Source organism: Gekko japonicus, unplaced genomic scaffold, assembly GCF_001447785.1.
Source record: "Gekko japonicus isolate JY-2015 unplaced genomic scaffold, Gekko_japonicus_V1.1 scaffold3852, whole genome shotgun sequence".
Lineage (NCBI taxonomy): Eukaryota > Metazoa > Chordata > Lepidosauria > Squamata > Gekkonidae > Gekko > Gekko japonicus.
The window spans coordinates 73119-101000 of record NW_015172133.1 but is presented as its reverse complement, the minus strand read 5'-3'; the positions used below and the strand labels follow the sequence as shown (position 1 = coordinate 101000).

General features: G+C 47.2%; 1 protein-coding gene across 1 annotated transcript in view; it reads left to right on the top strand.

Annotated features, from left to right (window-relative positions):
* Positions 1–1188: 1188 nt before the first annotated feature.
* Positions 1189–27882, top strand: part of LOC107118647 (opioid-binding protein/cell adhesion molecule homolog) — a 38207-nt gene continuing 11513 nt past the window's right edge. Inside the window, exons 1-5 of the mRNA XM_015421010.1 lie at positions 1189–1312; positions 3655–3789; positions 11592–11712; positions 14211–14362; positions 17138–17164. Coding sequence (XP_015276496.1) covers positions 1189–1312; positions 3655–3789; positions 11592–11712; positions 14211–14362; positions 17138–17164 — 559 coding nt within the window. The remainder of the gene's footprint in view (positions 1313–3654; positions 3790–11591; positions 11713–14210; positions 14363–17137; positions 17165–27882) is intronic.

Sequence of the window (27882 nt, the reverse complement as noted above, 5' to 3'; positions counted from 1 at the left end):
AGAGGGACGCGAGTGCTTTTGCCTGAGGGGTGGGGGGGCGGGGGGGGGGCTCTGCAACTTACCTGGCTGCTTCTTGCTCCTTGTGGCCTGACTGAGGGCTGCTGGGAGAAGGGGGTGGGGCTTGTTGCATGTACCCGCTCCCTGGGCCCCTTACTGCTGGAGCTCCGCTGCTGTGCGCTCCCGCAGGAAATGACCCCTGGGTGGGTTCTAGATCAAATCAAGCCTGAACGCTCAGTAGTAGTTAAAACAACCAAACTGAGGCTATTGTTCTTTCGTCACATTACGAGAAGACAAGAGGCGTTGGAAAAGTCAATAATGCTGGGAAAAGTTGAAGATTGCAAGACCTGAGCAAGGCTGTTAACAATAGGGGCATTTTGGAGGTCATTAATTCACAAGGTTGCCACAAGTTGGAAGCAACTTTGCAGCACGCAACACACATACACACGCACACACCACTTCATAGGAATCTCTCCTTAATAATAAAAGCGATTTGGGTTGGCAAAGTTTTATGCACGCCAAAATCAGTTGGCCGCCTGAACTGCCATTCCAAAGGTGCTGCCTGCGTTGGCTGGCTGCGTTGTGGGGTCCCGCCCACACAAGCCCCGGTCACCAGCTTGCCCTCAGTATGCACGGAGCCGCTGGATGGAATGCGCGGTCCGGCAGCTGGACGCTTGCCCGATCCCCTTCTTCCCACCCCTGTGCCAGTCGTTGTCACCCCCGGCCAACTTGGCGGCCAGCCTGCGAGCGGACGGGGGCTGGTGCACCACTGGAACGAAGAGCTGTTGAGGCTGCCCAAAGGCTACTGGACACAGCAGGGCCCAGTGATGTGTGGAGGGCAGAGAGGGGGGACGGGCCTCACTTTCCTCTGACGCAACAGGCGCCCTGGCCCCTTCACCACCCACGAGGTCATCGGCCCAAGCCTGCTCCTGCTGCCAGCGGCGCAGCCGTTTTGGGCTGCCGAGGCCCAAGCCATGTCGGCGACCAGGCTGCGAGCAGGCGGGGGCTGGTGTGCCGCCCAGCCAAAGACCCATTAAGTCGGCCCAGAGGCCGCTGCATGCAGCATGGCCCCGGGGTCTGGGGAGGGGGGGAAAGCGAACAGAAGGTCCTCACTTTGATTCGACGTGACGAGCGACCCGGCCCCTTCACCAGCTGTAGGTTCATCGGGATGAGCCCGGGCCTGCTGCCACCATGGCCATACTAGCCCACCGAGGCAAGCCGGCGGACAGCCTGCATGTGGAAGGGGGCTGGCACGTTGCTGGGGCACACGGACATCAAGGCGGCCTGGAGGCCCCCAGCCGTGGCTGCCCAGGAAGCCAGTCGCTGTCCACCGACCCCAGGGTCTGTGGAGGGGGGGAAAGCGTGGGACAGGGGGCCCTGTCTTTCTAGCACCCGTTGTCTTCTCCCTACAACAGGCTTCCCTCCTAGTACATTATAAATCTATTTCTCTGGAGCAGAGGTGTCAAACTCATTTGTTTTGAGGGCCAGATCTGACATAAATGAGACCTTGTTGGGCCGGGCCATGTGTGTCATAAAATGTAATGCCAGGTAGCAGAGATATAAACTTTATAAAGGACACAAACACAAAGGGTTTTTTTTTACTTAAAATAAAAGCATGCTTAAAACATCAGCTCTGTAAGCTGCAAACCTACTTATTGACATTCACCACAGAAATCTCAATCTCAGAGTTCTGAGTCTAGGACCCAGGTTAAAACATGAAATGGCTGAGTGATTAAGAGAATCTGTTGAAGCAAGCTATGATGCAGCACCAGCAGCACCAGCAGAACTGGAAGCAGGAGATGGCCAATTCCACTGTGGGCCTGATGGAAGCCCTCTGGGGGCCTGATCTGGCCCCCAGGCCACATGTTTGACACCCCTGCTCTAGAGCAACTGGTCAGAGTAATTTATAACTTTAATGCTGTGTCTGTTCACAGCAGTTTGAAAACATACATGTATCATGTATATCAGATGAAATTCTTACATTTCGGATGTGTCATTCAACTACATTCGCTTTGTCAGAAAGAACGTACCGAGATTACAACCAACAAATTAATCAGCTAGAACTGCAGCTGCTTAACTGGTTTTAGCCAGCAATAACACTTTTAATCAGGTTTTCAGAAAATTAAAGACATGCTTGTTTCTATTGAAAGTTGTTCTGGAGCTGGTATTTTATTGTTGCATGGAATGCGGGGAAATTAAAAGGTAGTTTTTTCCTTCTGCCAGCGTAGAAGGTTTTGTTGGTTAAATTGGTAGGTATATTTCATACTTCCTTCAGAATCTCAAAAAGGCACCTATTAAGGTGTTGTAAATATGCAAATTGACTTAATCAATTAATTCATGCATTCAAAAGCAGATGTTTAACCAGAAATTATTTAATCAATTTACAGTCCTAGACTCTGAGCTGGGGACAAACACTGATTGTGAAAACACCTGGGAGTCTCTCAGATTTGCATCAGAATGGCCCACTCTGCGGATAACCCTCCCCCCAAAAGTGGGGGGAGTACTGAACACCAGGGGGGGGAAAGCATTGATGGCAAAGCCAGTGTGTTGCAATAGGAATAGATGGGGGGTGGGATGCAGTTTCACATTTCCCACTCAGCCATGAAATTCATGGGGTGTCTTTGGGCCAGTCATTCTCCCTTGGTGTAACCTACCTCAAAAGGTTGTTGTGAGGCTAAAATGAGAAAGGGAGGAAGGACAAGATGAAAATGTGATACCTTCACTAAAAATTCCCAGCGCTTTCCCCAAATCTTCTTCAGCAGAGTCAGTTACTTATACAACCAGTTACACAGGAAACCCTATCAAATAATTAAGTAAAACTGCAGTATGAATCACATCAGCTAAAACACTAATGCCCATGTGATAGCACAACTACGAATGGGCATGAACTACAAAAATGTGTTTCAGTTCATGGTTTGTGGGTGAACCACGAACTGAACTACAAACCCCATGAACTCAGTCGGCTCATATAACTGGACTGGGTTTTAGGGTTTGTGCCCAAAACTGCTGAGCCCACAGCTCAGCAGTTTAAAGAAGCTTTCTTCGGCAGCCAGTCCCAGGTTTCTGCTCCCTGCAGCTTTTCGCAGGTTTTCCCCCTGCTCTTCACAAACACCCACAAACTGCATCGAAATTTGTGAAAACTCATGGCAGTTCTTCAGTTTGCAAACATTGCTTCACAAAGTACAAACCAGCCAAAATTTGTGATGAACTTTAGTTTATTAGCCTGTTTGTGCCCATCCCTACATACCAACCTTTTTCTACGGAGCAAAAAAACCCTGTTCCCAACAAAACTGTTTTGCACAACTGTTTTGCACAACCCTTTAAAACTGGAAGATCATTGTGACTATGTTATTATGTGGGTATAAGTAGCACTTTAAGTGATGCCTCTTTAATTAATTTTGGTTAGGATTTGCTGTCTGTTTGGCTCTGTGGGTTTTTGTAGAGTCTCCTGAAGAAGATCTGCAAAATGCATTTGCGTGCTTTGAAATTTCTATTGCATCTTATTGGCTTTGCCCTCCGAATTATTTCTTTCCCCTTGTCAGTTAGAGATGGGCTTGCATGGAAATTGCTGTGTTGAAGAGCATAGTTTTAATTACAGGGGGCGACATGTGGCTTGACGCTGGTGCTTTTATCTTGTTTACTCCTTTCCCCTTGTAGGCCGAGAGTTTCTAAGTGAAGATGAATACTTGGAGATCACAGGGATCACCAGGTACCAATCTGGGGACTATGAATGCAGCGCTGCTAATGAGGTCACAATACCAGATATCCGGAGGGTAAAGGTTACCGTAAACTGTAAGTACTGTACCATATGGAGCAACAACAAAAAATTCCATAGCAACATAGAGCTGGAAGGGACCCCAGGGCTCATCTAATCCAACCTCCTGCACAATACAGGAAATTCAAAGCTGCCTCCAACACTCCCCCAGTGGCCCTTTCTCTACGCCCAGAGGAAGGGGGGGGGGAAGCAACAAAACAAAAACCCTCCAGGATCCCTGAGCCCATCTGGCCTGGAGGAAAGTTCCTTCCTGACCCCAAAGTGGTGATCAGCATTTCCCTGGGCATGTCAGAAAGGGCCACAAGAACTAAGCACTGAGGCAGCCCTTCGTGCCCTCCCTTCTCATGATCTGCCTAAATTCGTAGAATCGGCATTGATGTCAGTTGGCCATCTAGCCTCACCTCCCAAGGAAGCCTGTTCCACTGAGGAAGTGCTCTGTCAGGAAGTTCTTCCTAATGTTCAGCTGAAAACTCTTTTGATTTAATTTCAGCTCATTGGTTCTGTTCCAGGCCTTCTGGGGCAACAGAAAACAACTCTTCTCCATCCTCTATCTGCTTCATAGTAACATTCATCATCATTATCGGGGTGGGGGGGGGAGAGAGACCAAGCCCTATATGAGAAAAGGCTGAGGGACTTGGGAATGTCCAGTCCAGAGAAGAGGAGGTCGAGGGGGGACATGATTGCTCTCTTTAAGAATTTGAAGGGCTGTCACTTAGAGGAGGGCAGGGAGCTGTTCCTATTGGCAGCAGAGTATAGGACTCACACAAATGGGTTTAAATTAAGGGCAGGAAGGTACTGGGTGGATCTTATGGAAAACTTTTTGACAGTCAGAGTTGTGCAACAGTGGAATCAGGTGCCTCTGGAGGTGGTGAGTTCCCCCTCACTGGCAGTCTTTAAGCAGCGGCTCGACAAACACTTGGCAGGGATGCTCCAGGCCGATCCTACATTGATCAAGGAGGTGGACTAGATGGCCTGTATGGCCCCTTCCAACTCTGTGATTCTATTATTCTGTTATCATCATCATCATGGCATTGTGTGTGGTATTGCCAGGAGATCCTAAGATTGTCTGACAGGCAGAAGTTCTAGCTCTTTAGCATTATGCACCACTAGGCAGCGAGCTAGACTTGTTTTTTAGGCAAGAGACTTTCCAGAGATGGTTTGCCATTGCCTGCCTCTGTGTCACGGCCCTGGTATTCCTTGGAGGTTGCTGTTCCAAGTACCAACCACGGTCAGACCTGGTTAGGTTCTGAGATTTGACTATTACACCCCTCCAAATTGTGTTGCTTTTGGAAGTGTTCAGCTTACCTGACATTCAAATTGGCTATTTCCTAGTTCTGTTTCTTAACTGCAACTCAACCCCTAGTTGTATATCATTTCATTTCTGACATACTGGCGGAGGCTGAATCAAGAAGAAATGGAGCTTTCCCACTCACCTGATCTCCTGTAGCTCTCTGGACCTCCTAAAAAGTGTTCCTGAGAGTTTTGGGAGATGTTCAGGACCTGTGGGGGCTACAGGCTGAATGGGAAATGTGTGGAATATCAGATCTTCTCTGTGCAGGGTTGCCAGATATCTCTTCTCCCCCCCCCCCCCCAGCAACTGGAGGTGTGGAAGATTGGGTTGCCAGCCTCAAGTTGGGAGACTTCTGGAGATTTGGAGGTGGAGCGTGGGGAAGTCAGGGACCTAAGTGGAGCACAATGCTATAGAATCCACCCTCCAAAGCATCCATTTTCTCCAGGGGAATTGATCTCTGTAGTCTGGAGATGAGTTGTAATCCCAGCTCCCACCTGGTGGCTGGCATCGCTATCTCTGTGGAAGCAGAAATGCTTTCCAGTCATACAGCAGCACCTTAGACCCAACCCCTTATATTTATGTAATGCATACAGATACAATATAATGACTAGAAGCATACACAAAAACCAGATAATTTCCATCAGAACTTCTGCAGAAAGTCTGTTTATATCTGGGATATATCTGGTAACAGGGTTCCCCCCACACACACTTGAGGAACTATCATCATCATCATAATTAAGAACATATCTCTGTTGGTTAATATTACATGTGACACATTAAAATATCCTTGCCTTGGAAAGATATTTATACCACTTTTTTAAAAAATGGCTAAAATGATAGGAAAAAGAACATACATTTCATTGCATGTGGTGTAGTGGTTAAGTGCACGGGCTCTAATCTAGGAGAGTTTGATTCCCCACTCCTCCACTTGCACCTGCTGATGTGACCTTGGGTCAGTCACAAGCTCTGGCACAGCTGTCCTTGAAAAAGAGCAGTTTCTGTCAGAGCTCTCTCAGCCCCACCCACCTCACAGGGTGTCTGTTGTGGGGAGGGGAAGGGAAAGGAGTTTGTAAGCCGCTCTGAGACTCCCCTGGGTAGTGAAGGGCGGGGTATAAATCCAATCTCCTCCTCCTCCTCTCCTTCTTCTCCTTCTTCTCCTTCTTCTTCTGCATTGCTGGACAATTCACTCACTTGGTGAGAATTCAGAGGCCAGATGCTTTGAGCTCTTTTAAAAAAGGCATGTCCACAAACGGCTCTTGGGATTCCAGAGGGGGGCTTGAGTGCCACTGAATCTGTGACCTGTTTAAAAGGCATTCTCACAGGTGAATTCCCTCATATCCTTTTCAGTGAAGTCAGAGTTCAGGGTTTCCTTCTCAGCTTACTCCTTTTGGCTAACAAGAAGTCCAACATCCAACATCAGAGGATAGGAGGATCAGAAGACAGAAGGTAGCACTAATCAATCAATCAACCAATCAATCAATCAATTAACTTAATGCCCCTCCCTTCTCACTGAGACTCAAGATGAAATTACAAAAACAAAAGCGATTCATTGGATAGCATAAGACACCCAAGGGAAAATGCAACAGGACTAGGAGTACCGAAATTAGGAAACAATGCAAACAGGAGGCTGTCTGAGGAATAATATTCCATCATGCAAAAGTGGATCACAAAGGTAGAGCGTGTGTTGTGGTGCACAGGGAAATAAAAGGGGTTAACAGAGAATGGCTTGAAAAGAGAGTAAAATGTGTAATAACTGCTTTTCCACAGATAAGATAGTGATGTGGACTTCCTGAGGTAATCAGGGCTCTTTTTGTAGAAAAAGCCCAGCAGGAACTCATTAGCATAATAGGCCACACCCAACAACAAAACCCATTAGCATATTGGGCCACACCCTGACAGCACCACTCATTAGCACATTAGGCCACACCGCCATGTTACCAGAAGTGTGGTCATCCAGCCACACTCACCTTTCCCTTCTTATTCTGTTTACCTTGTTTGTGGTCAAAACCCAGGGCTTTTTTGTAGCAGGAACTCCTTTGCATGTTAGGCCACACACCCCTAATGTAGCCAATCCTAATGAGTTTCTGCTGTTGGGTGTGGTCTATTATGTTAATGAGCTCCTGCTGGGCGTGGCCAACTGGGGAGCCAGCCGGAACTCCGTTCCTGTGCGTTCCTGCCCAAAAAGAGCCCTGCTGAGGTTAGTAATCACGTAAGAGGCCCTCAAGAGCGTGTTGAGTCGGACAGCTGTGGTGCTGGTATCAGCATTCCACTGAATCCTTCCAAAATACAAAGTGATCCTCTGTAAATCTTTGGCTAGGGAGAGCACGTAGACAACAGAGGCCATTGCACGCCCCCATAATTGTCTGCCAGAGCTAGTTCTCTGGCCAAGCTACTCCTGCAACTATTGGGAGGGAGTGACCTATAGTAAGGCTTGATTCTCTTCTAGCCATTAGCAACATGGTAGGTGACATGGCTGAGCCTTGGCTGAGGTGACAAAATACCTTGGACTGGCACTGTGGGTTATGCTCAAACCATTTCGCAGAGTGCTTCAAAACAACCGTTTTCTGAACCAAGATGATATTGGGGCACAATAAAAAAGAAATCATTCTGTACACCGTAGGGGAAATGATACCTTTAAGTTTTCAAAAAGATGATGCATCATTGTCTGTCTCCAACAACCCAAATACCAAGTGATTTTTATCAACAGACAATTTGAGGGCTCTTGAGCATTCTTCAGAAATGGTAGAGAATTGGACTGTTGCGCATCCAGAATAGCATTGGAGAAGCAAAGACTAGGACGAATGATTGGAAATTTTAATATTATTATTTCAGGACATGTTATACAACAGTCGAAGTGGACCAAAATTTCACCCCTTTAAACCTCGATAAGGGAGAACAGAAACCTGGCCATGCAAAGCCCAGCACGGGAAATACCCGGAGATACAAAAATGGTGGACCTCCTGATGGCACCTGGCTTTTGGCCACTGTGTGACCCAGAGTGTTGGACTGGATGGGCCACTGGCCTGATCCAACATGGTTTCTCTTATACAAAAATGTGGATGGTATCCTAGGGATGCCAGCCTCCACATGGGACCACATGGGACCAGTGTTCCCTCTAAGCTGAGTTAGTGTGAGCTAGCTCACAGTGTTTTAGCCTCCTGCTCACACATTCTTGTCTTAGCTCAGGAAGAATGGCTCTAGAGCCAACTAATTTATGCAGCAGCCAAATCGCCTGCTCACAACTTTAATGCCGGTAGCTCACAAAGTAGACGTTTTGCTCACAAGACTCCACAGCTTAGAGGGAACATTGCTGATGGGACCTGGGGATCCCCCAGAATTACAGCTCGTCTCCAGACTACAGAGATCAGTTCCCCTGCAGAAAATGGGTGCTTTGGAGGGTGGACGGGATGGTATTGTACTCCCCTGAGGTCCCTGTCCTCGCCAGGCTCCACCCCAACCTGTTTCTGGCACCAACCTGGATCAGGCACCCTAACACTTCCCCCTACCCTGCTGGTGGCCAGGCGGGACCTGACAACCCTAGTTTGTAGCCTAATTAGAGAAGTGGCTAAGAAGCAGGTCGACTTAAAGCAGCAACGGAAGCTTTAATTGTGGCCAGTGTTCCCTCTAAGCTGAGTTAGTGTGAGCTAGCTCACAGTTTTTTAGCCTCCGGCTCACACATTTTTGTCTTGTCTCAGGAAGAATGACTCCAGAGCAAACTAATTTATGCAGGAGCCAAATCACTCACTCACAACTTTAACGCCGGGAGCTCACAAAGTAGAACTTTTGCTCACAAGACTCCACAGCTTAGAGGGAGCATTGATTGTGGCTGTTCAGGACTGTGTCATTGCAACCAATAACGATCAAACTGCATAACAAATATAAGTTTGGGAAATGCAAAGATAAACGAGGAACGACTGGCTACATAATAGCAGTCTAGGCAGCTTCCACAGACTTCCCCTCCACATCTTCTGCTGTCAAAAAGGAGTGCTGTTTCTTCTACCAGTTGTCATCCAGTTTACAAGTTTTCCCCCCCCCCATCCCACAGTAAACCTGCTTTACTACAGATCTTTTTCTGGAGAGAATGCAATCCCGAATGTGCGAGCACACTGTCTGAGCAGACAGTTCACATTTTTGGAGAAGGTCCCAGCTGCATCAATGTCATTTTCTGCCCTCATGGCCACTGTTTTTCCTGCCACACCCCAAAGGATTTTAATTGCTATAGTGCTATAACAGTTTAAAAAACAACAACACAACAACCCCGTAGTGATGCAGCAGGGGAAATGGCAGTTTATGGCAGAATTAGTATAAGGAAAAAAAAAAAACCATGTGGATGCTCCATTACTAATGCATGCAAACCAGAGAATTGTTGCCATGTGCCAGCGGCCCTGTTTTGCCAGAGACAGGTTGCAAAAAAACAAATCATCATGTTGATATGGTATGTAGTAATCACTTTAGAATTGCCCCAAATGATATTGGGAAATGATTTCTAGAGCAATTTCTCACAGAATATTGCCCCCTTAAGTCTTTCTTCCAGAAGATACTCAAGAATTTGTTTTAAATGCCGTAGTCTTTGCTAGGTTCTGGGGAAAGATCCGTAACTCCAAATAACAGAGGAGTGGTTGGAGAAACGAAAGTGTACGGTTGACTAAACTAACTTGTATGTTGCAGGTTAAAAAGTTGGATAAATTTGATAAAATGGAATGTTATTCTGACTAGGATGTTGAACTGAACTTAATAATGGTTATTTGATTTGATTGATAGAATTAGAGATGAATTTGTAAAGTTTTGTATCCAGCTTTCTTTTTACTGAATAAAGTTTTTATTAACACCCCCCCCCAAAAAAAGCAGAATTACCTTTTTCCTATCAACGTAATCCTGATCCAGTTATTGTTAAACCATTTATAAGAAACAAAACTATCGGTTGCAATCTTGGTGAATTAAAAACTAAAATTTCTACTACGGTAGATATTACAATACTTCTCACACGTAAACACAGAGGGAGAAAAAGCTGAAAATAAATACCACAGTAACTGTGAAAATAAAGAGTGTCTGGAAGCTCAAGTCTCTTCATTTGTTACCACTGTTAAAATCAGCTGCAGATGTCGTTCCAAATATCCTGAAGCGAATACAGATGCCATTGTTTATCACTTAGCAAATAACCAGGATATTCTTAAAGAACAATTAATGTTCCTTAGGGAATGAGGCTTGAGATACCTGTTTGTGCTGGGGATACTATGAAGAAAATGGGAAACCCATAACCACAGTATGGAATAAATACACTACTTGCAATCTTTCTGGTAGGTCTGATTGCCATTTCTTCTGAAAGGGGCAACATGTGGATTTTCTGCCTCTGCTAGGGTTGCCAAGTCACTTCTAATAGCAGGGGAGAGTTGGTCCCTGCCCAGGACATTTGCGCCCACGCGCCGCGATGATATCGCCCAGAAGTAACGTCATCACGTGGGGCATGTCGCTGGCTGACACTCTAGCAATCAGCCTGGAAACTCTGTGGTACCATAGAGTTTTCAGGCTGATTGCTAGAGCATCAGCTGGCGACGTGCCCAGTGCAGGTGACATCATCGTGTCAGGCACATCGGCCTGAACCAGGCAGTTTGGGGGGCGGGGTTCCCCCATTGGCCTTTTCTGGTCCAGCAGATTGGGGACCCTTTTATTGGGGGAACCACCGCCCTCCCGGGGGATCTGGCAACCCTAGCCTCTGCCCACAGGTCCCAGACCCCCAGATAAATCCAGGATTTGGCGTGCATGTTCCAAATCAGGAATGTTATGTCCAGGGGTCATTTTGTAGAAAAAGAGGTGCAGGAGCTCATTAGCATAACTCATTAGCATAATTTATTTGCATATGCCACACCTCCTGACATCACTGGAAGTGTGTCAGAAGGCAACACCCACCGCTCAGGCTCCACTGGACTGTTTTTGATTCCTAGCTATTGGGGGGGGGGACGTGCAGATCTGTCTTGGCAGAGGAGGGAGAGCTTGTACCTGAATAAACCTTGGTCTTAAAGGTGCCACTTTTGGCTATTTTGGACCAGGGGACCGGGGGGGGGGGGCTCTGCAACTTTCCTAGCTGCTTCTTGCTCTGCCTGAGGGCTGCTGGGAGCAGGGGGTGGGGCTTGTTGCATGTGCCCACCCCCTGGACTCTTTACTACCGGAGCTCCGTTCCTGTGCGCTCCTGCAGGGCATGACCCCTGGTTATGTCTGTTGTCCCTTTCAGAAGAAATGGTGATTGTGCATATCAAGAGGATTGCATGTAATACACACAGTGAAACGTATATGTGGTCAAACATAATGACTGAGAATGACTCTCTGTTTGTAATCCCGTAAACTCAAGAAATATACGTGGTTCTGCTTTACCACTCCAGGAAGTGCTCTTGAATGTGTCTCCTTTCCACTGAGCTCCGATCAGGTCAGTCGGCGGCCAGCTATGCAATCTAAACTTATCGCTGAGACTTTTGCAGAACCGTCCGGCTGCTTTCCGCGAGACTTTGGAATCATTCTCCTTTCCTCCTGCAGACCCTCCATCCATCTCCAACGCCAAGAACACAGGAGCCTCGGTCGGCCAGAAGGGGATCCTGCGCTGTGAAGCCTCTGCTGTCCCCGTAGCAGAGTTCCAGTGGTTCAAAGAAGAAACCAGGTATCTTGGCAGAGCTTCCAAACTTTCAGAAGGGATCTCTCAAGAATGGCAGGTGTATGTCCTTGGCCAGGAGGGCCTCGGCGAGAGCAGCCGTGTGTCATATCAGTGGGGCTGAAACTGGGCAAAGGTTTGGTCCCACAGATTGGCTTAGCTTCCAGGCTTAACCCTGATTTGCGTGAGAGATGTGATAAGGGCGCACCAGTTTGGTGTAGTGGTTAAGTGCGTGGACTCTAGTCTGGGAGAGCCGGGTTTGATTCCCCACTCCTCCACTTGCACCTGGCTGGGTGACCTTGGGCAAGCCATAGTTCTGTCAGAGGTGTTCCTGAAAAAGAGCAGTTTCTGTCAGAGCTCTCTCAGCCCCACCTACCTCACAGGGTGTCTGTTGTGGGGAGGGGAAGGGAAAGGAGTTTGTAAGCCGCTCTGAGACTCCCTTGGGTAGTGAAGGGCAGGGTATAAATCCAATCTCTTCTTATTCCTCTTCCTCTGAGCATATGCAAAGTGCCATTCATTCAACTAGCAAACCCCTTCTCCCCATATAGCTGAACTTCCACATCAGAGGCTATTAATTTCACACATGCAATAAGGCTCTAGAAGTTCAGGCCTGTCTATCAGGGATAAGTTGACAAACATGAGAGGCACCCTTCCCACCCCATCCTCTTCCTCTGCCATGTTAGTATGTTGTAGTGTTATGTCGCTGCAACAGTTCTAGCAATGCAATTGAAGTTTCAACACACTGCAGCGTGTCCCATTATCTTGATATGAAACTGCCTTCTGCGATGTCAAACTGTGGTCCATCTATCCCAGCACACTCTATTATGACCGGCACTGTCTTCCCAAGGTCTCAAGCCACAGGGGGCATTATGGTAAATGCCCAGCTACTAGTGGGCACCTAGTCCCCTTTCTTGCCTCCATAAATTCTAGTGGAATTTTATCTCTTATTATCATGCCATGGCATTCTGCATTTCCAGACTCTATCTTTACACCGTTGGCTGATGATGGCAGAGGGAGAGAAATGTCGTTTGCCATGTCATGAGATACTCTCTATCGGATGGGCTAGGTTCCAAGAAGTTATTCAGGGTATAAGTCATCAGCAGTCACAGCTCCCATCTGTATTTGCCAGATACTGATATCCAGGGGTCATTTCGTAGAAAAAGAGGTGCAGGAGCTCATTAGCATAACTTATTTGCTTGTACCTGAATAAAACGTGGTCTTAAAGGTGCCACTGGACTTTTGGGGGCCAAGGGGCGGGGGGAGGGGGCCTCTGCAACTTACCTGGCTGCTTCTTGCTCTGACTGAGGGCTGCTGGGAGCAGGGGGTGGAGCTTGTTGTATGTGCCCGCTCCCTGGTCTCTTTACTGCTGGAGCTCCACTGCTGTGCGCTCATGCAGGAAATGACCCCTGCTGATATCTGACAAAGTGGGCTTTGGCTCTCTTTTTTTTGTATTTTTCCATTTGTGTGTCTGTGTTGTGTATGCCCATGCCTGGAAGTTATGGTGACCTCTGGAGTGTGGAGGACGTTCAGAGAAGTGGCTTGATAGCTTCCCTCTGCCTCTCATAGAAGTGGCTTGATAGCTTCCCTCGGCCTCCCGGCCCTGGTATTCTTTGGAGGTCTCCTGTCCAGGATCAGCCCTGCTTAGCTTCTGAGATCAGGCTTGCCAGGGCTATCCAGGTCAAGGTTAAGGGAGATTTGACTCTTGAAACCTTATACCCCCCCAAAAAAAACCAAGCTTGTTAAGAACATAAGAACATAAGAGATGCCAATGTTGGATCAGGCAAAGGCCCATCCAGTCCAGCACTCTGTATCACACAGTGGCCAGAAATACCAGTGCCATCAGGAGGTCCACCAGTGGGGCCAGGACATTAGAAGCCCTCCCACTGTTGACCCCCCCCAGCACCAAGATGACAGGGCATCACTGGCCCCAGCCTGAGAGTTCCTTATACCTTGTGGCTAATAGCCACTGATGGACCTCTGCTCCATATGCTTATCTAATTCCCTTTTGAAGCCGTCCATGCTTGTAACCGCCACCACTTCCTGTGGCAGTGAATTCCATGTGTGAATCACTCTTTGGGTGAAGAAGTACTTCCTTTTATCCGTTCTAACCCGACCGCTCAGCGATTTCATGGAGTGCCCACGAGTTCTTGTCTTGTGAGGAGGGGAGAAAAGTACCTCTTTTGTTGGTCTCTAAGGTGCTACTGAACTTGAATCTAGTTTTTCTACTGCCGACCAACACAGTTACCCTCTGAAATTTTCTATCAATGTTACAAGGGGCGAGGAGGAATAGATGCACGGCTGCTTTTTTTTTTGGCAGGCTCCATGTATCTGCCGTAACATTTACTTTGGCCTTCAGACAGATGTCTTTCCCAGATGTGCTGAGATGGCAGGGATTTAAGCGAATACTGAGCTACAGATCTTCCCCTAAAAGTTCCGGATAGAAATTAATTACACCGCTGGGTGATGTGGACTAACCCAGGCCCTGTGTTTTATCCACCCCCTCCCAGATTAGCCAACGGACTGGATGGCGTGAGGATCGAGAACAAAGGTCGGATGTCCACGCTAACCTTCTTCAACGTTTCAGAGAAGGATTACGGCAACTACACCTGTGTGGCCATCAATAAACTGGGGAACACCAATGCCAGTATAATACTGTATGGTAGGTACACCGCCCGTGCCCACAGGGCTTGCACATGACACACCTTTAGGGGTACCAATGAAGGGGGTGGGCAATGACTGGATCCTTGGTGTCTGGAATTTCAGAAAAAGAGCTACGTCTGTATGGCAGGAGCCAGCCTCTGACTTTGATGTCGCCCAGGGCAGTGCCATTCCAAACAGAGTTAACAGTCTTTTAAATCCAGTGACGTCAGTGAGCATAGAAAGGTATAACTCTGCTTAGAACGGCACAGTAGATTGCGCAGTGCAGTGATGTAGAGGATCCAGTGGTTATTCCTCAGGCACAGGAGGGTTTTTATCAAATCTACGTTCTCAAAGGGCAAAATTGGGACAGTAAACTGTAATGGCTAGTTGGAAGGTTCCTATTTGCTGGGACTGGAATAGCTGCAATTTCAAGTTTTCATTTTGTTAGAAATTGGAGATCGGCCCCAAATATTGGATGAGGTCATTTTACTTTGAACGTGTTCTGCAAATGAGAGAGGTCGATACCGCCTTGGATCGCTTTACTGCTTTAAAACAACGTTGACACAGTAACACTGCCCTTGTTAGACATAACGTGTTTTTTTGTACGAGCCGTTGGTTTTATGTGCAGGGCCACTTTTTACAAATTAACATATCAATGCATTAATAAAACCCTGCAATTTCCCACAATGCACGGTCATTTTTTTTAAGTAAATATCCTTTATTTTAAAAAATGGACCTTCTCTAAGATACATTCAACATGAGGCTATTTTACTACCATATTGAAGCACTGTAAGCATATGTTTTCTGCATACGTAGATCCTGGAATGGAAATATCCTTCCCAATAAATCAGTTAATCACTGTTTTCCTTTCCTTGCTCCAGCACTGTAAGAAAAGGCTTCTATCCATTTAATTATGACTATCTCCACCCATGTAAATCTTCTATTTTCAGAAGTTCCAATCCTGTCAATGAGGCTTCAAAATGTTACAAAGGAAGCACCCATGACTCGTGCATCCTTTGCCGCATCTCCCAATGTAACACTCAAAGCACTGACTCATTCATCTGCCCCACAGAAAGGTTTAGGGGCAGTGAGATGCATGTGTTTTGTACAATGGAAGCACCAAAAAAGGCATTCAGTTGAGTCCCACCTTTTGGACCATTGACAGAAAGCAACCAGTGCGAGGGGTAGCAAAGTTAGACGGGATGCTTATTGCAGAAACCTGCTCAGGTTTAAAAATATTATAGGCAGGAGTGAAAATGGCCATGGAGCAAGACAAGCTGAGTGGTCCCTCAAGCCAGCACTGCAGTGGTCACTCAACCCAGCGGTACATTAGCTCACCCACTGCTCCCTCCTGAAAACTGGCAGGAAACCAGGAGAAGATAAGAACATAAGAAGAGCCCTGCTGGATCAGACCAGTGGTCCGTCTAATCCAGCATCCTGTCTCCTCACACAGTGACCAGCCAGTTCCTTTGGAGGGCAAACAACAAGGCATAGAGGTTGTTCAGTAGTGGGTTTAACACGGCAGAGGCGAAGGCAGAGTGATTTCAGCAAGCAGCCGTTTATTGCATCTCAACAGGAATGCTTTACATGGGGCAACTGCCCTAACTATATACACCTAAGCCACTCCCAGCCCCACTGCAATTGGTGAGTTCAAATGGCTCCAGATTGGTTGGCTGCCCTCAGGGGCCCAATCTGCAGGCAGGTTCCAGGATCCTGCCTGCCTTTGTTCTGGGGCTTCAAGCTCCAACTAGGTGGCCTGCCCAGACAAGCCCAGACATGCCTCCCCACTCTCCATCTAGGTGGCCTGCCAGACAAGCCCAGGCATGTCTCCTTATGCTGGCTACTAGCAGTTAAGCTTGAGTGGAAGATTGCGCATGTCCAGACATAACAGAGGCCAAGGCCTTCCCCCAGTGTTGCCTCCTGGCACTGGGCTTCATGCCTCTGAACATGGAGGTTCCCTTTAGTCGCTGTGACTAGTAGCCACTGACATGCCTATCCTCCATGAACCTATCTAATCCCCTTTTAAAGGTCTCGATGCCTGTGGCCATCACTAAATCTACTGGCAGAGAATTCCACATTTTACTCACTCTCTGTGTAAAGAAGCATTTCCTTTTGTCTGACCTGAGATTCTTGGTGATACTTGGTGACCTGAGACCAGTTACCATTGCCGATGAAGGACCTGAGCCAAGTGGCCTATGAGGCTCTGGCAGAGGTGCTAGAGCTGTATTGTGCTTGCTCCCAGCTACTGGCAGCCCTCTGGTCGACGGCCCACGCCGGGAGATTTCCCTGTCAGTGAAATGGCCAATCCATCCCACGCTTAAAGGACTAAACATCAATGAACAGAATACCCTAGTACCACTATGTACTGTACAAGTCAGGCCACAGCTGAAGATTATTTGTGTGTATGTGTGTGTGGGGGGGTCTGTCTACCCTAAACGGCTGCTATTGCTTGTGTTCTCAGAGCACAGAATTAAGGTGGTGTATCTGCTCAACCCAATGCCATGTTATCAAAGCAAATTCAAGCTATATTCCTGCAAATGCTTTCATTTTTTTTAAAGACGGGAACCATACGCTCCCCAGCACTGTGTTATATGTTAGCATGCCAAGTCTCACCCATAACTTCCATTGCTGTGTGGTCTCTGTCTAAATTAAATGGGTCGTCTTTCTAATCATCCATCCGTCCATCCATTCAACTGTCTGAAAATATGAACTACATTCTCCCCCTCTTTCCCCCCCCCTTTCCTGTTTTCTCTCCTGCTCCTCCCTCCCCTGTGTCCATTGTCTTCTGTTTTAGAACTAAGTGAACCTCCAGCATTGGCAGGTTGGTACAGCATGGCTGCTTTTTTAATTTGCTTGCAATATGCCAATCGCCGCTACGCCAACAAAGGAAAGGGCTGGGTCCCGGAACTGTCCAGTAGGGTGCTTGTTATGGATAGGGACTGACAGCTGATATCGAGACAAGATGCAAGGGAGGATCTAGGGTGGTAATCTTAAGCACCAGTTTAGAAGTCCCGAACTCATTTTTGGGTGGGGGATAACGTTGTGGTGGAAAGCGGGGTCAAGTTGCCTACTTATGGTAACCTTGTAGGGTTCTCAAGGGAAGAGATGAACAGAGGTGGTTTGCCATTGCCTGCCTCTGTAGAGCAACCCCGGACTTCCTTGGTAGTCTCCCATCCACGTAATAACCAGGGTCAGTCCTGCTTAGTTTCCAAGATCTGATGAGATCAAGCTAGGCTGGGCTATCCTGATCAGAGAGGGGATAATGTGGTTTCAGTAGAAATGTGGGGGGGGGATAAATCGTGGCTCTGACATCTATCCATATCGAGACTTTTTTTTGCTGCACATGGGGAGGCTGCTATATGCTGTTCTGATATTAGAGACAACGAGGCTTTTAAGGATCTTTTTAAAAAAGGATATACTTGTTGCATCCCGAATCTCTGAAATTTCTTCCAATGTGCCTTTCAAAAGAAAGCCACTTCAGAATAGGCAGAGCATGGGTAATGCATGGAGAAACAAGGCAGTGACCTGCCTACATCGTCCTATTTCGGAAGACTCTGAGCCAAACTAAAAGGGGTGGTAGCCACTGGCCCATCCCATGGCCACCACCATTTTGGAAGCATTTGTAGTTCTTTAAAAAGAGCCACGAGGCCCAATCCGGATTGGGCATGCCATGCAGGCCCAGGAGCTCCCATTCTTCCCCTGTGACTTCTCGGGTGCTGTAAAAGGTGCATGGGGGGGGGCAAGAGCCTCAGGGGCCATGGTACCAAATGCCTAATCCAGAACGGGCCCTGCGGCAATGTTCAAAGAACGACAAATGCTTCTAGAATGGTGGCATCCATGGGATGAAGCCATGGCCGCCACCACGTTTAGTTGGGACCGGTGTAAAGCAGAAAACAAGCAAGTAGGGGGCGGGAAGGCAGTGGGCCAGGACGAGTGTTTAAACGAAACAGTCAGATGCGCCAAAATGACTTCAAACTGTGCATGAGATCAAGTGGAACCGACTCTGGTATTAATCTGTAATCTGAAAAGCAGCAGAAGGCACAGTGGGGAAGAGATAACAAATGCTTGCGTCTTGACCCCGAGAAAGGAGAAGCAAAAATAGTCGTATAAGCGGCAGAAACCTGGGCCCCAGGGCCCTCTGCCTGGGAAACAACCCCTTGACCTGCAAGGGGAGGAAGGAAAAAGAAAATGTAAATCCCTCTAGAGTAGCGTACACCTTTTCAATGAGTTTGGTATTGCAAGAGAAAGGACTTTCAGGTCAACAAGTTGTTGTGTAACTAAATCACTGGCAGTCTTCAAAGCAGCGGCTGGACGAACGCTTGACAGGGATGCTTTGGGCTGATCCTGCACTGATCAGGGAGTCGGACTCGATGGCCTGTCTGGCCCCTTCCAACTGTGTGATTCTGTGATTCTGTCATCCACATGAAGGCTGTGCTCAAAGGGCTTAGGGCGTCACAAAGAGGAAGTGCCCAGTGTCTGCTCACCTTACAAGCAAATGGGTTTCTGTAAGTCCATTGTGTCTTGAGTTGCAGAGCCACAGAGAAGAATGGCACCTGAGAACAAAGGCATAACTTAGCATTAGGAATCCCCTTAAAGGTAAAGGTAAAGGTTCCCTTGCTCAAAAGCCAGTCGAATCCGACTCTAGGGTTGCGGTGCTCATCTCCGTTTCAAAGCCGAAGAGCCAGCGCTGTACGAAGACGTTTCCGCGGTCATGTGGCCGGCATGACTAAATGCCAAGGCGCACGGAACGCTGTTACCTTCCCACCAAAGTGGTACCTATTTATCTACTTGCAATTTCTTGCTTTCGAACTGCTAGGTTGGCAGGAGCTGGAACTAGAGATGGGAGCTCACTCCGTCTTGCGGCACCCGGGTCTTGCTGAACTACTGACCTTCCACAGCCTGCAGTTCAGCGTCTTAACCACTTGAGCCACCGCAGCTCCTTGGAATCCCCTTAGAGCATATCTATACAATAGACTTAACGTGGGTTTAATTGCCTCTCCTAGGAAACATAGATGGAAGTGGGGGTGGTCAATCCTCCCTCTAAGCTGTGGAGTCTTGTGAGCAAAAATTCTCCTTTGTGAGCGACTGGCGTTAAAGTTGTGAGTGAGCGATTTGGCTACTGCATACATTAGTTTGCTCTGGAGCTGTCCTTCCTGAGCGAAGACAAAAATGTGTGAGCCGGAGTCTAAAAAACTGTGAGCTAGCTCACACTAACTCAGCTTAGAGGGCACATTGGTGGTGGTTAGGAACCACTGCCAGGGAATCCTCCACATAGCACACCAGACTACACTTCCCAGGATTCTTACAGGCAAGTCCTGACAGCTCAACTGGTATAAACAGATGTGTTATTAACTGTGCCTCTTCCTATCTCCCAGACTGTGGGTGAGCAGCAGTGATAATTTTCACATTTCTCAACTCTGCCGTTTCAGCTTGAAAAAAATCCCTTCTGTAGATCAGACCTGTGATTCTTTATCTTTATGGCTTTTCTAGTTTCCTCAGTCTGGATTTTCCCTGCAAAATGCACACAGTTTTTCACCATTCAGTATTACCCAGGGGTCATTTCCTGCAGGAGCGCACAGGAGTCAGGCTGGCTCCTGCCAGTGGAGCTCCAGCAGTAAAGAGCCCAGGGGGCGGGCACATGCAACAAACCCCAACCCCTGCTCCCAGCAGCCCTCTGTCAGAGTAAGAAGCAGCCAGGTAAATTGCAGAGCCCCCTCGCCCCCCCACGGTCCAAAATAGTCCAGTGGCACTTTTAAGACTGAGTTTTATTCAGGTACAAGCTCTCTCTCCTCTGCGAGGATAGATCTCAACGTCCCCCCCCCCAATAGCTAGCAATCCAAAACAGTCCAGTGGAGTCTGAACGGTGGGTGTTGCCTTCTGACACACTTCCGGTGATGTCAGGGTGTGTGGCATAGGCAAATAAGTTATGCTAATGAGTCATGCTAATGAGCTCCTGCACCTCTTTTTCTACGAAATGACTCCTGGTATTACCCATTGTCCACACAAGTGACTTACTCCATATACGTATATATAGAAATCATACGGCAGACATACACCGCACAAATGGATTTACAAAATCCATAGCAAAAAGCAGAGAACCGAAAACAAGCTGACAAAAAATAGAAACAGATCTAAAAAGAAATTCAACAGGGAACATTTACACCTTCCTAACGGGATACGGGGAGGGCCGGGATGTATGTTTCACTGTTTCCTTTCTCTGGTTATGAAGTTAAAAGAAACAGGTGAATCTAGCATGTGTGACCTGAGAATGCGGGGATTATGTACAAGCGGTATGCATGGGAAATGGGCAGCAGATACCAGCTTTTAAGAAAACGAGGGTTACTTGTTTATCTGTTTGAATTTTTAACACGTCCCATCCTTGGGGACTCACAGTGCAAAACAGCATTTAGTGAGTAATGGAAACGTTTAAACGTGATCAAAAACAACAAACTCAGCTCAAACGATGGATACCTGAGCAAAGAACATGCTGCATTCACAGAGAGGTGAACTTTTATCTACCTCAAGATCCTCCTAGTATCCATGGACAGTAGGGATGCCCCCAGGTGGGACCTGGGGATCCCCCAGAATTCCAGCTCATCTCCAGACTACGGAGATCAGTTCCTCTGGAGAAAATGGATAGTTTGGAGGGTGGACTGTAGGGCATTGTACCCCATTGAGGTCCCTGGCCTCTCCAGGTGCCATCCCCAAATCTTCAGGAAGTTTCCCAACATGGATTTGGCAACCCTACCCTACCCATCCCCCAACGGTGGCTGGGGGGTGGGGGTCTTGCAACCCTAATGGACAGGAATGAATATCAAACCATCACCGATGCACTTGCTTCTACCGAATAAAAAGAGGCAATCTCTATGGCAGTGGTGGCGAACCTATGGCACGGGTGCCAGAGGTGGCACTCAGAGCCCTCTCTGTGGGCACGTGTGCCATCGCCCCAGCCAGGCCCAGACCATCATTCAAGTGTCGAATTCTCTGCCAAATAATTTTAAGTAAATGAAAGCATTTGGGATTGCTTTCCTTACTTTGTTTGGATCATCTTAAGTTAAGGTATGAGCTGTTTTTTCTAAAGTAAAACCTCAGTATTCAGGTTAAATTGCCGTGTTGGCACTTTGCGATAAATAAGTGGGTTTGGGGTCGCAGTTTGGGCACTCGGTCTCTAAAAGGTTCGCCATCACTGCTCTATGGGCACCGACCTTTGTGAGTTTAGGAGGAAGGGAAGGTGAACCAAAGACGATGTCTGCTCTATGATTGCCCCCTCCAGGGAACGAATAATTTCCCCAGAGAATCTTGTATGGTGCCCATTCTGTTTTCTTTAAGGTCCCCAGCCCCTGTTTAAACTCTCGGACTTTTAATGGTTAATTTGGCTGTGGTACCTCTGGTCTGTTTTAATATGTGCTCTTAAAAGGCACATTACGAACACTAATGAGAGCAGGTCAGAAGCATTATGATCAAATCAACAGTTAAGGGGTTTTATACTGGTCTTAGTGAGCTCGTTCTGAGAAAAAAATATATAAATGGTCTATACTATTTTTTTTTAATGCAAAGTTGCTACATCTGGTGTACCCACACGGATCAGTGCACCGCCTTACACACCTGCAGTAACTTACATTCCCATGCGTGGTTTTCTCAGACATAGTAGATTTGCTCCTCTGCAGTTCTTTTGTGTTCGCCTCCACCTCCCACATCAATCAACTTTCATTTCCAGGTTTTTTTTCTGTGCCTCAAAAGCAGCTTCTCTAAACACTGCAACAGTCCTTGGCTTCCCTTTGCTCCTGCTATCTCCTCAGCCAGAGAGAGAGAGAATGAAAAGAGCCTGTGTACCTTAAATGAGTTAGTATTTTTGTAGGCCTTGTCTTTGTCCCTTTTGCTCCTCCCTTTGACCCCCTCAGCATTGCCGCAGGCACATGGGCATCCCCCTTTGACCCACTGGTCACATCCTTGGGTGGCTGGACCTCACACCAGGCCCCTGCTACCTGTTGCCAGATTTGTGCCTTCTAAGAGTGGGCAACCCTAGGTCTTTAGGAGTTTTCAAGGCCCCAACCTTGGAAGCCATTCTTGTCTGTCTTTATGATCCACAAACAAACATGTTTCCAACTCTTTCTTTTGCATACACTGGGAACAGGTTTCCTCTAAATCCAGCAACTGAAGAGCTACATCCCCTTTAGATGAGAAATGCCTAAGCAATCATCACGTGTGAAGTTCTTGGGAGCTGTCTTCTAAAACATGTTCCAGTTAGGGTTGCCAATTCTCCTGGAAGTACAGTTGATCTCCAGACAACAGACAGGGTTGCCATCATCCAGGCGGGGCCTGGAGATCTCCAGGAATTACAGCTAGGGTTGCCAGGTCTGGATTGGAAAATACCTAGAGACTTTGGGGGTGGATCCAGGAGAGGACGGGGCTTGGGGAGGGGAGGGGCTTGGAAATACCTGGAGATTTGAGGGTGGAGACTGGGACAGTGGGGTTTAGAGAGTGGAGGGACTTTGGTAGGGTATAATGCCACACAGTCCACCCTTCAAAGCAGCCCTTTTCTCCTGGGGAGCTGATCTCTGTCAGCTAGAGTTCAGTTGTAAAAGCAGGAGATCTCCAGGCCCCACCTGGAGGCTGGCAACCCAAATTACAGCTGATCTCCAGACTACATAGATTGCATATGCCTTTATTTTTTTATGTATTTAAAATATTTATTCCATGTCTCCTGGAGAAAATGGCAGCTTAGGAAGGTGGACCGTCTGGCATTATACCCTACCAAAGTCCCCCCGCTCTCTAAACCCTGCTCTCCCAGTCTCCACCCTCAAACCTCCAGGTATTTCCAAACCCAGAGTTGGCAACCCCACCTGGAGAAAACGGCAGCTTTGGAGGACAGATCCTTTGGTGAGAGATCACTTCCCTACTAAGCTCCCTCCCGAAAGTCAGCCCTTCCCGGGCACTGCCCACAGATCTCCAGGGGTTTCCCAACCTGGAGCTGGCAACCCCTAGCTCCAGCCCATGTTTTCAGCATTTTTAAGAAGAGAGAGACCAATTCCTTCTTAAATAAAGATCTGATCACCTCTCCAAACCCCCCCCCCATCTCCAGTTTCGTCATGGTGGAGGAAGTGAATCACAAGGCCCTGCATTCTTTTGGCTGACAGCAGCAGGGCTGGATTCCATTACATTTCTCCCCAACCTGCAAAATGTCAACCCATTAGAAAAATATGCAGACATTTCACATTTCATTTTTGATGAGTCTTTCCCCTCCTTCCCAGAATCATCGGCATCTGGTTGTTAGTCCTATAGCATCCCTACTTTTGACACAGTCAGTTCCGCAGTTGCCAATGTCAGCAGAGAGAGATGATAGCGTTTTCTTTCTTTTCCCCCCTCCCCTTTGCAACTCAACGCTGTCTCTGCTGCAAACTCAAATTAGTTCTCTCACCCACACACCCCATAGAAATTCAGAGAGAATTCCAATCTTGGCACAGAATGTGCACTAACCTGCGCTTGAGATCCAAGTACCCAAAATTTTAAAAAAAATACATTTCACACTTGCAATTCCTCCCTCTCCCCCCCCCCTCGGCCCCTCTTCCCAAAACAACAATACTCATTTGAAATGCTCTACGAAGATTGTCTGGCGAGATGCTTGTGAAGACAATGTTGCATTCTGTTGTAATTAAGCAAAATAAAAGTTCTGTTTGCAATGAAACAATTTGGCTAAGCTGTTTTTTTCATCGCAGGAAATGGGTTTTGTAGCTCTCCACTTGTTCGGCAACACATGCGCTAATTAGATTCCCTCCTGCCATTATTTTTAATTTTTTGCCATTACAATAGTTGTTATCCCTTTGTCTTAAAATTAATGAGGTTAGCAAGCTCATATCTTGCTTCTATTTCAAAAAAAAAATTCAGATTATGGTTGAGTGTCTAGAATTTCACTCCATATATAATTACGCGCTAGTGATTTTTTCTCCTCCCCTCCCCTTCCTAAAAATACCTTTTGGCCCTTGCTGTTCTTGCATTGGTTGTCATGGTTTAACTAAGATCGGAGATGGAATGGGTAGTTGTTTCCGATTCTGATAGGATTCCAAGAACAATAATAATAAAAAGAATCTACATTTGATAGCTCAAGAAAACTGCCTTTAAAAAAACAACAACAGTGTATCTGCAGAACATTAAGACCAGATTACTCGGAATGTTTCTCGTGATTTGGATCAATACCAGTTTTGTCACCATTGGACAATTTAAGAAGTAGACTAGACTGTAGAGGAACGCTTTGGAATGGTCACCTCTTGGTGATTGTCCTGATGGATGTTCATTTTGTACAGACAAATGAAGCTGCCTTATATGAGTTGGGCCACTGCTCTACAAGGGACAATATTGTCTACTCTGTTTCTGTCAGAGCTCTCTCAGCCCCACCTACCGCACAGGGTGTCTGTTGTGGGGAGGGGAAGGGAAAGGAGTTTGTAAGCCGCTCCTTCTTCTTCTTCTTCTTCTTCTTCTTCTTCTTCTTCTTCTTCTTCTTCTTCTTCTTCTTCTTCTTCTTCTTCTTCTTCTTCTTCTTCTTCTCTGACTGGCAGCAGTTCTCCAGGGTCTCAGGTCAAGATCTTTCTCATCAGTTACTACCTGGTCCTTTTGACGAGACATGCCTGGGACTGAATTTGGGATCTTCTGCATGCAAAACAGGTGCCACTGAGCCATGGCCCTTGTGCATCTGTGCATAGAACATCAGTGTAGAAACTCAGTACTTGTGAACCAGAAGGGAAGATTAGGTTATTATGAATAATAAGTTTTGGGAGTCAGTGATCCATGCTAGCCTTTGTTCCCTTGGGGCAAAAAAAGGACAGATCTTTCTTGTTACTTCATTCTGACAAGTATTAAATGACGACAGACAGTTTCCCCTTTAGTTTATCAGAGACTATACCAGCGCGGGCAAATCTGAGGATGTTCCAAGTGACTAAATAGTTTCCAAAAATGTTATATTGTCCCACCAACTTGTCATTCAGGCTCTTTTTGTGTTTCCGCTCACTACATTTTCCCATCCAACACACAGTGGAACCTGCTGCTTCTGGGCTGTAACTCAGTTAAGGAAACATATGCCGGAGAAACGAACGATCGGAGCTGGGAGGGTACCTGGTAGGGCGCCCCCCACCCCAGACGTACTGTGGCCATAGTTAGGGTTTCTGCATAGGTCTCTGCACCATGCACCGTGTAAGCCGCTCAGAGCCCTTTGGGGGGTGAGCGGGGTATAAATTGAAAGTATAAATAAATAAATAAATAAATATATGTGCCATCAAATCGCAGCCAATGTATAGCATCCTCGGCAAGGGGCTTTCAAAGGAAGGGAGAAGCAGAAGTGGTTGGCCATTGCCTTCCTCTGCAGTCTTGGTGCCCCCCCATCCAAGTACCGATCCTGCTTAGCTTCTGAGATCTGATGAAGTAGGGCTATACTATACCATATCATTCCACTAAGGAAACATATATAATTTAGATATAATTTGAGACTCAAAAAAGGCATGCAGGTTCCCTGTTTAAAGAGCCAGTTTGGTGTAGTGGTTAAGTGTGCGGACTCTAATCTGGGAGAACCGGGCTAGATTCCCCACTCTTCCACTTGCACCTGGCTGGATGACCTTGGGCAAGCCATAGTTCTGATAGGAGCTGTTCTTGAAAAAGAGCAGTTTCTGTCAAGAGCTCTCTCAGCCCCACCTACCTCACAGGGTGTCTGTTGTGGGGAGGGGAAGGGAAAAGGAGTTTGTAAGCCGCTCTGAGACACCTGTGGGTAGTGAAGGGCTGGGTATAAATCCAATCTCTTCTCTCCTTCTTCTTCTCCTTAAAGCTCCGGAGTGTTGTTGTTTGTGTGTTTGTTTGTTTGTTTGTTTGTTTTACAGGGGTGTAGAGGAACCCCAATTCTCAATGGGGAGGTAGAAGGAGGGGTTTTTAAGCCGTGCTGTTTTCCTAACCTAATGTGGCTCTACAAAAATGCTGTTTCCTTGTTGGGACAAACACACAGGCAGTGAATACAGGGCTTGCATGATTGCCCCAAAGAGCAAAATAGCAACTCTGTAGAGCTGGCTTAAGGTAAGGACACTGGCTCAGGGGGGGGGGGGGGGGTAACCACCCTCTTCTCAGGTTCAATGGGGGCCCATGGGGTTAACCACCATCTTCTCAGTTTAAATGGGGTCCCACATGAGTGTTTAAGGGGGGGGGGGGTTGGTAACTCTGTGCACAGGACTACCAGAATGAATTCTGTTTTGGCCCATAGTCCTGCACTGAATTGATGTGGCTTACAGTGCAATGTTATATGGGGGTGGAAGTCCATTGATTTCAGTGGACTTGCACTGGAGTAACTCCAATGTGCTGTAAAGTTAAGTATTAAGTATTTCCAGCACTGTTCACTGCACAAAATGAAAGGAAAGCCTACCAACGCACTCACTTCAGGGTTTCTGGGAGAAAGAGAGAGGCCATTCAGTGATGTCTGGACCTAGCAGTTTGAAAGCAAGAAATTGCAAGTAGATAAATAGGTACCACTTCGGTGGGAAGGGAACAGCGTTCCGTGCGCCTTGGTGTTTAGTCATGCCGGCCACATGACCACGGAAACGTCTTCGGACAGCGCTGGCTCTTCGGCTTTGAAACGGAGATGAGCACCGCAACCCTAGAGTCGGATTCGACTGGCTTTCGAGCAAGGGAACCTTTACCTTTACCTTTATATCTTTCCCATACCATGAACTATAAACTTTCAGAGGTGAAAACAGCACCAGTTCTGCATGCTGATTGTTCTGGTCATTCCATCAGGTAGGGCAGGGCCCTACAGAGAATGCAAGTATACATATATGGCCTGGGACCAACATATCTGAGGGACCATAATGCAAGTATACCCGAAGAGCTTTACGCTCTATGGACCAACATCTCCTGGTGGTCCCTGGCCCAAAAGATGCCCATCTGGCCTCGACCAGGGCCAGGGCTTTTTCCGCCCTGGCCCCCACCTGATGGAACATGCTCCCTATTGAGATCAGGGCCCTGCGGGATCTTCTTCCATTCCACAGGGCCTGTAAGATGGAGCTTTTCCACCAGGCCTTTGGCTGAGGTAGCAGACGTCTCTGTATGGCCTCCCTGAGGTCCTTGCCACCCATTTATTAACAGCTGGCTATTATTCACCCGTTATCAACAGTTCAGGGAATATTTATAGGCTTTAGCGGGTAATCTAGAATGGTCAGACTCATGGTAACTTACTAGTGCTGTATGGCGAGAATAGTTGTTATAGTTGTTAAGATTGTATGTAATTATCCTTATTAATTTAGAATCAAAAAGTATTTGATGTATGTAACAAAAACAATAAAAGCTTGAATAAAAGCTTGTTTAAAAAAAACAGGCCAGGGAATCTCTCACTACCAGCTAATTCTATCCTTGGGCTGTGACCACCATTCTAATGTATATTACTGTGTTTTAAATTTGTCATTATATTTATAGTATTGTTGAATGTTGTTACCCGCCCTGTGCCCACTCGCAGGAAGGGTGGGCGATAGACAGACAGACAGACAGACAGACAGGTAGGTAGAGGCGGCAGTT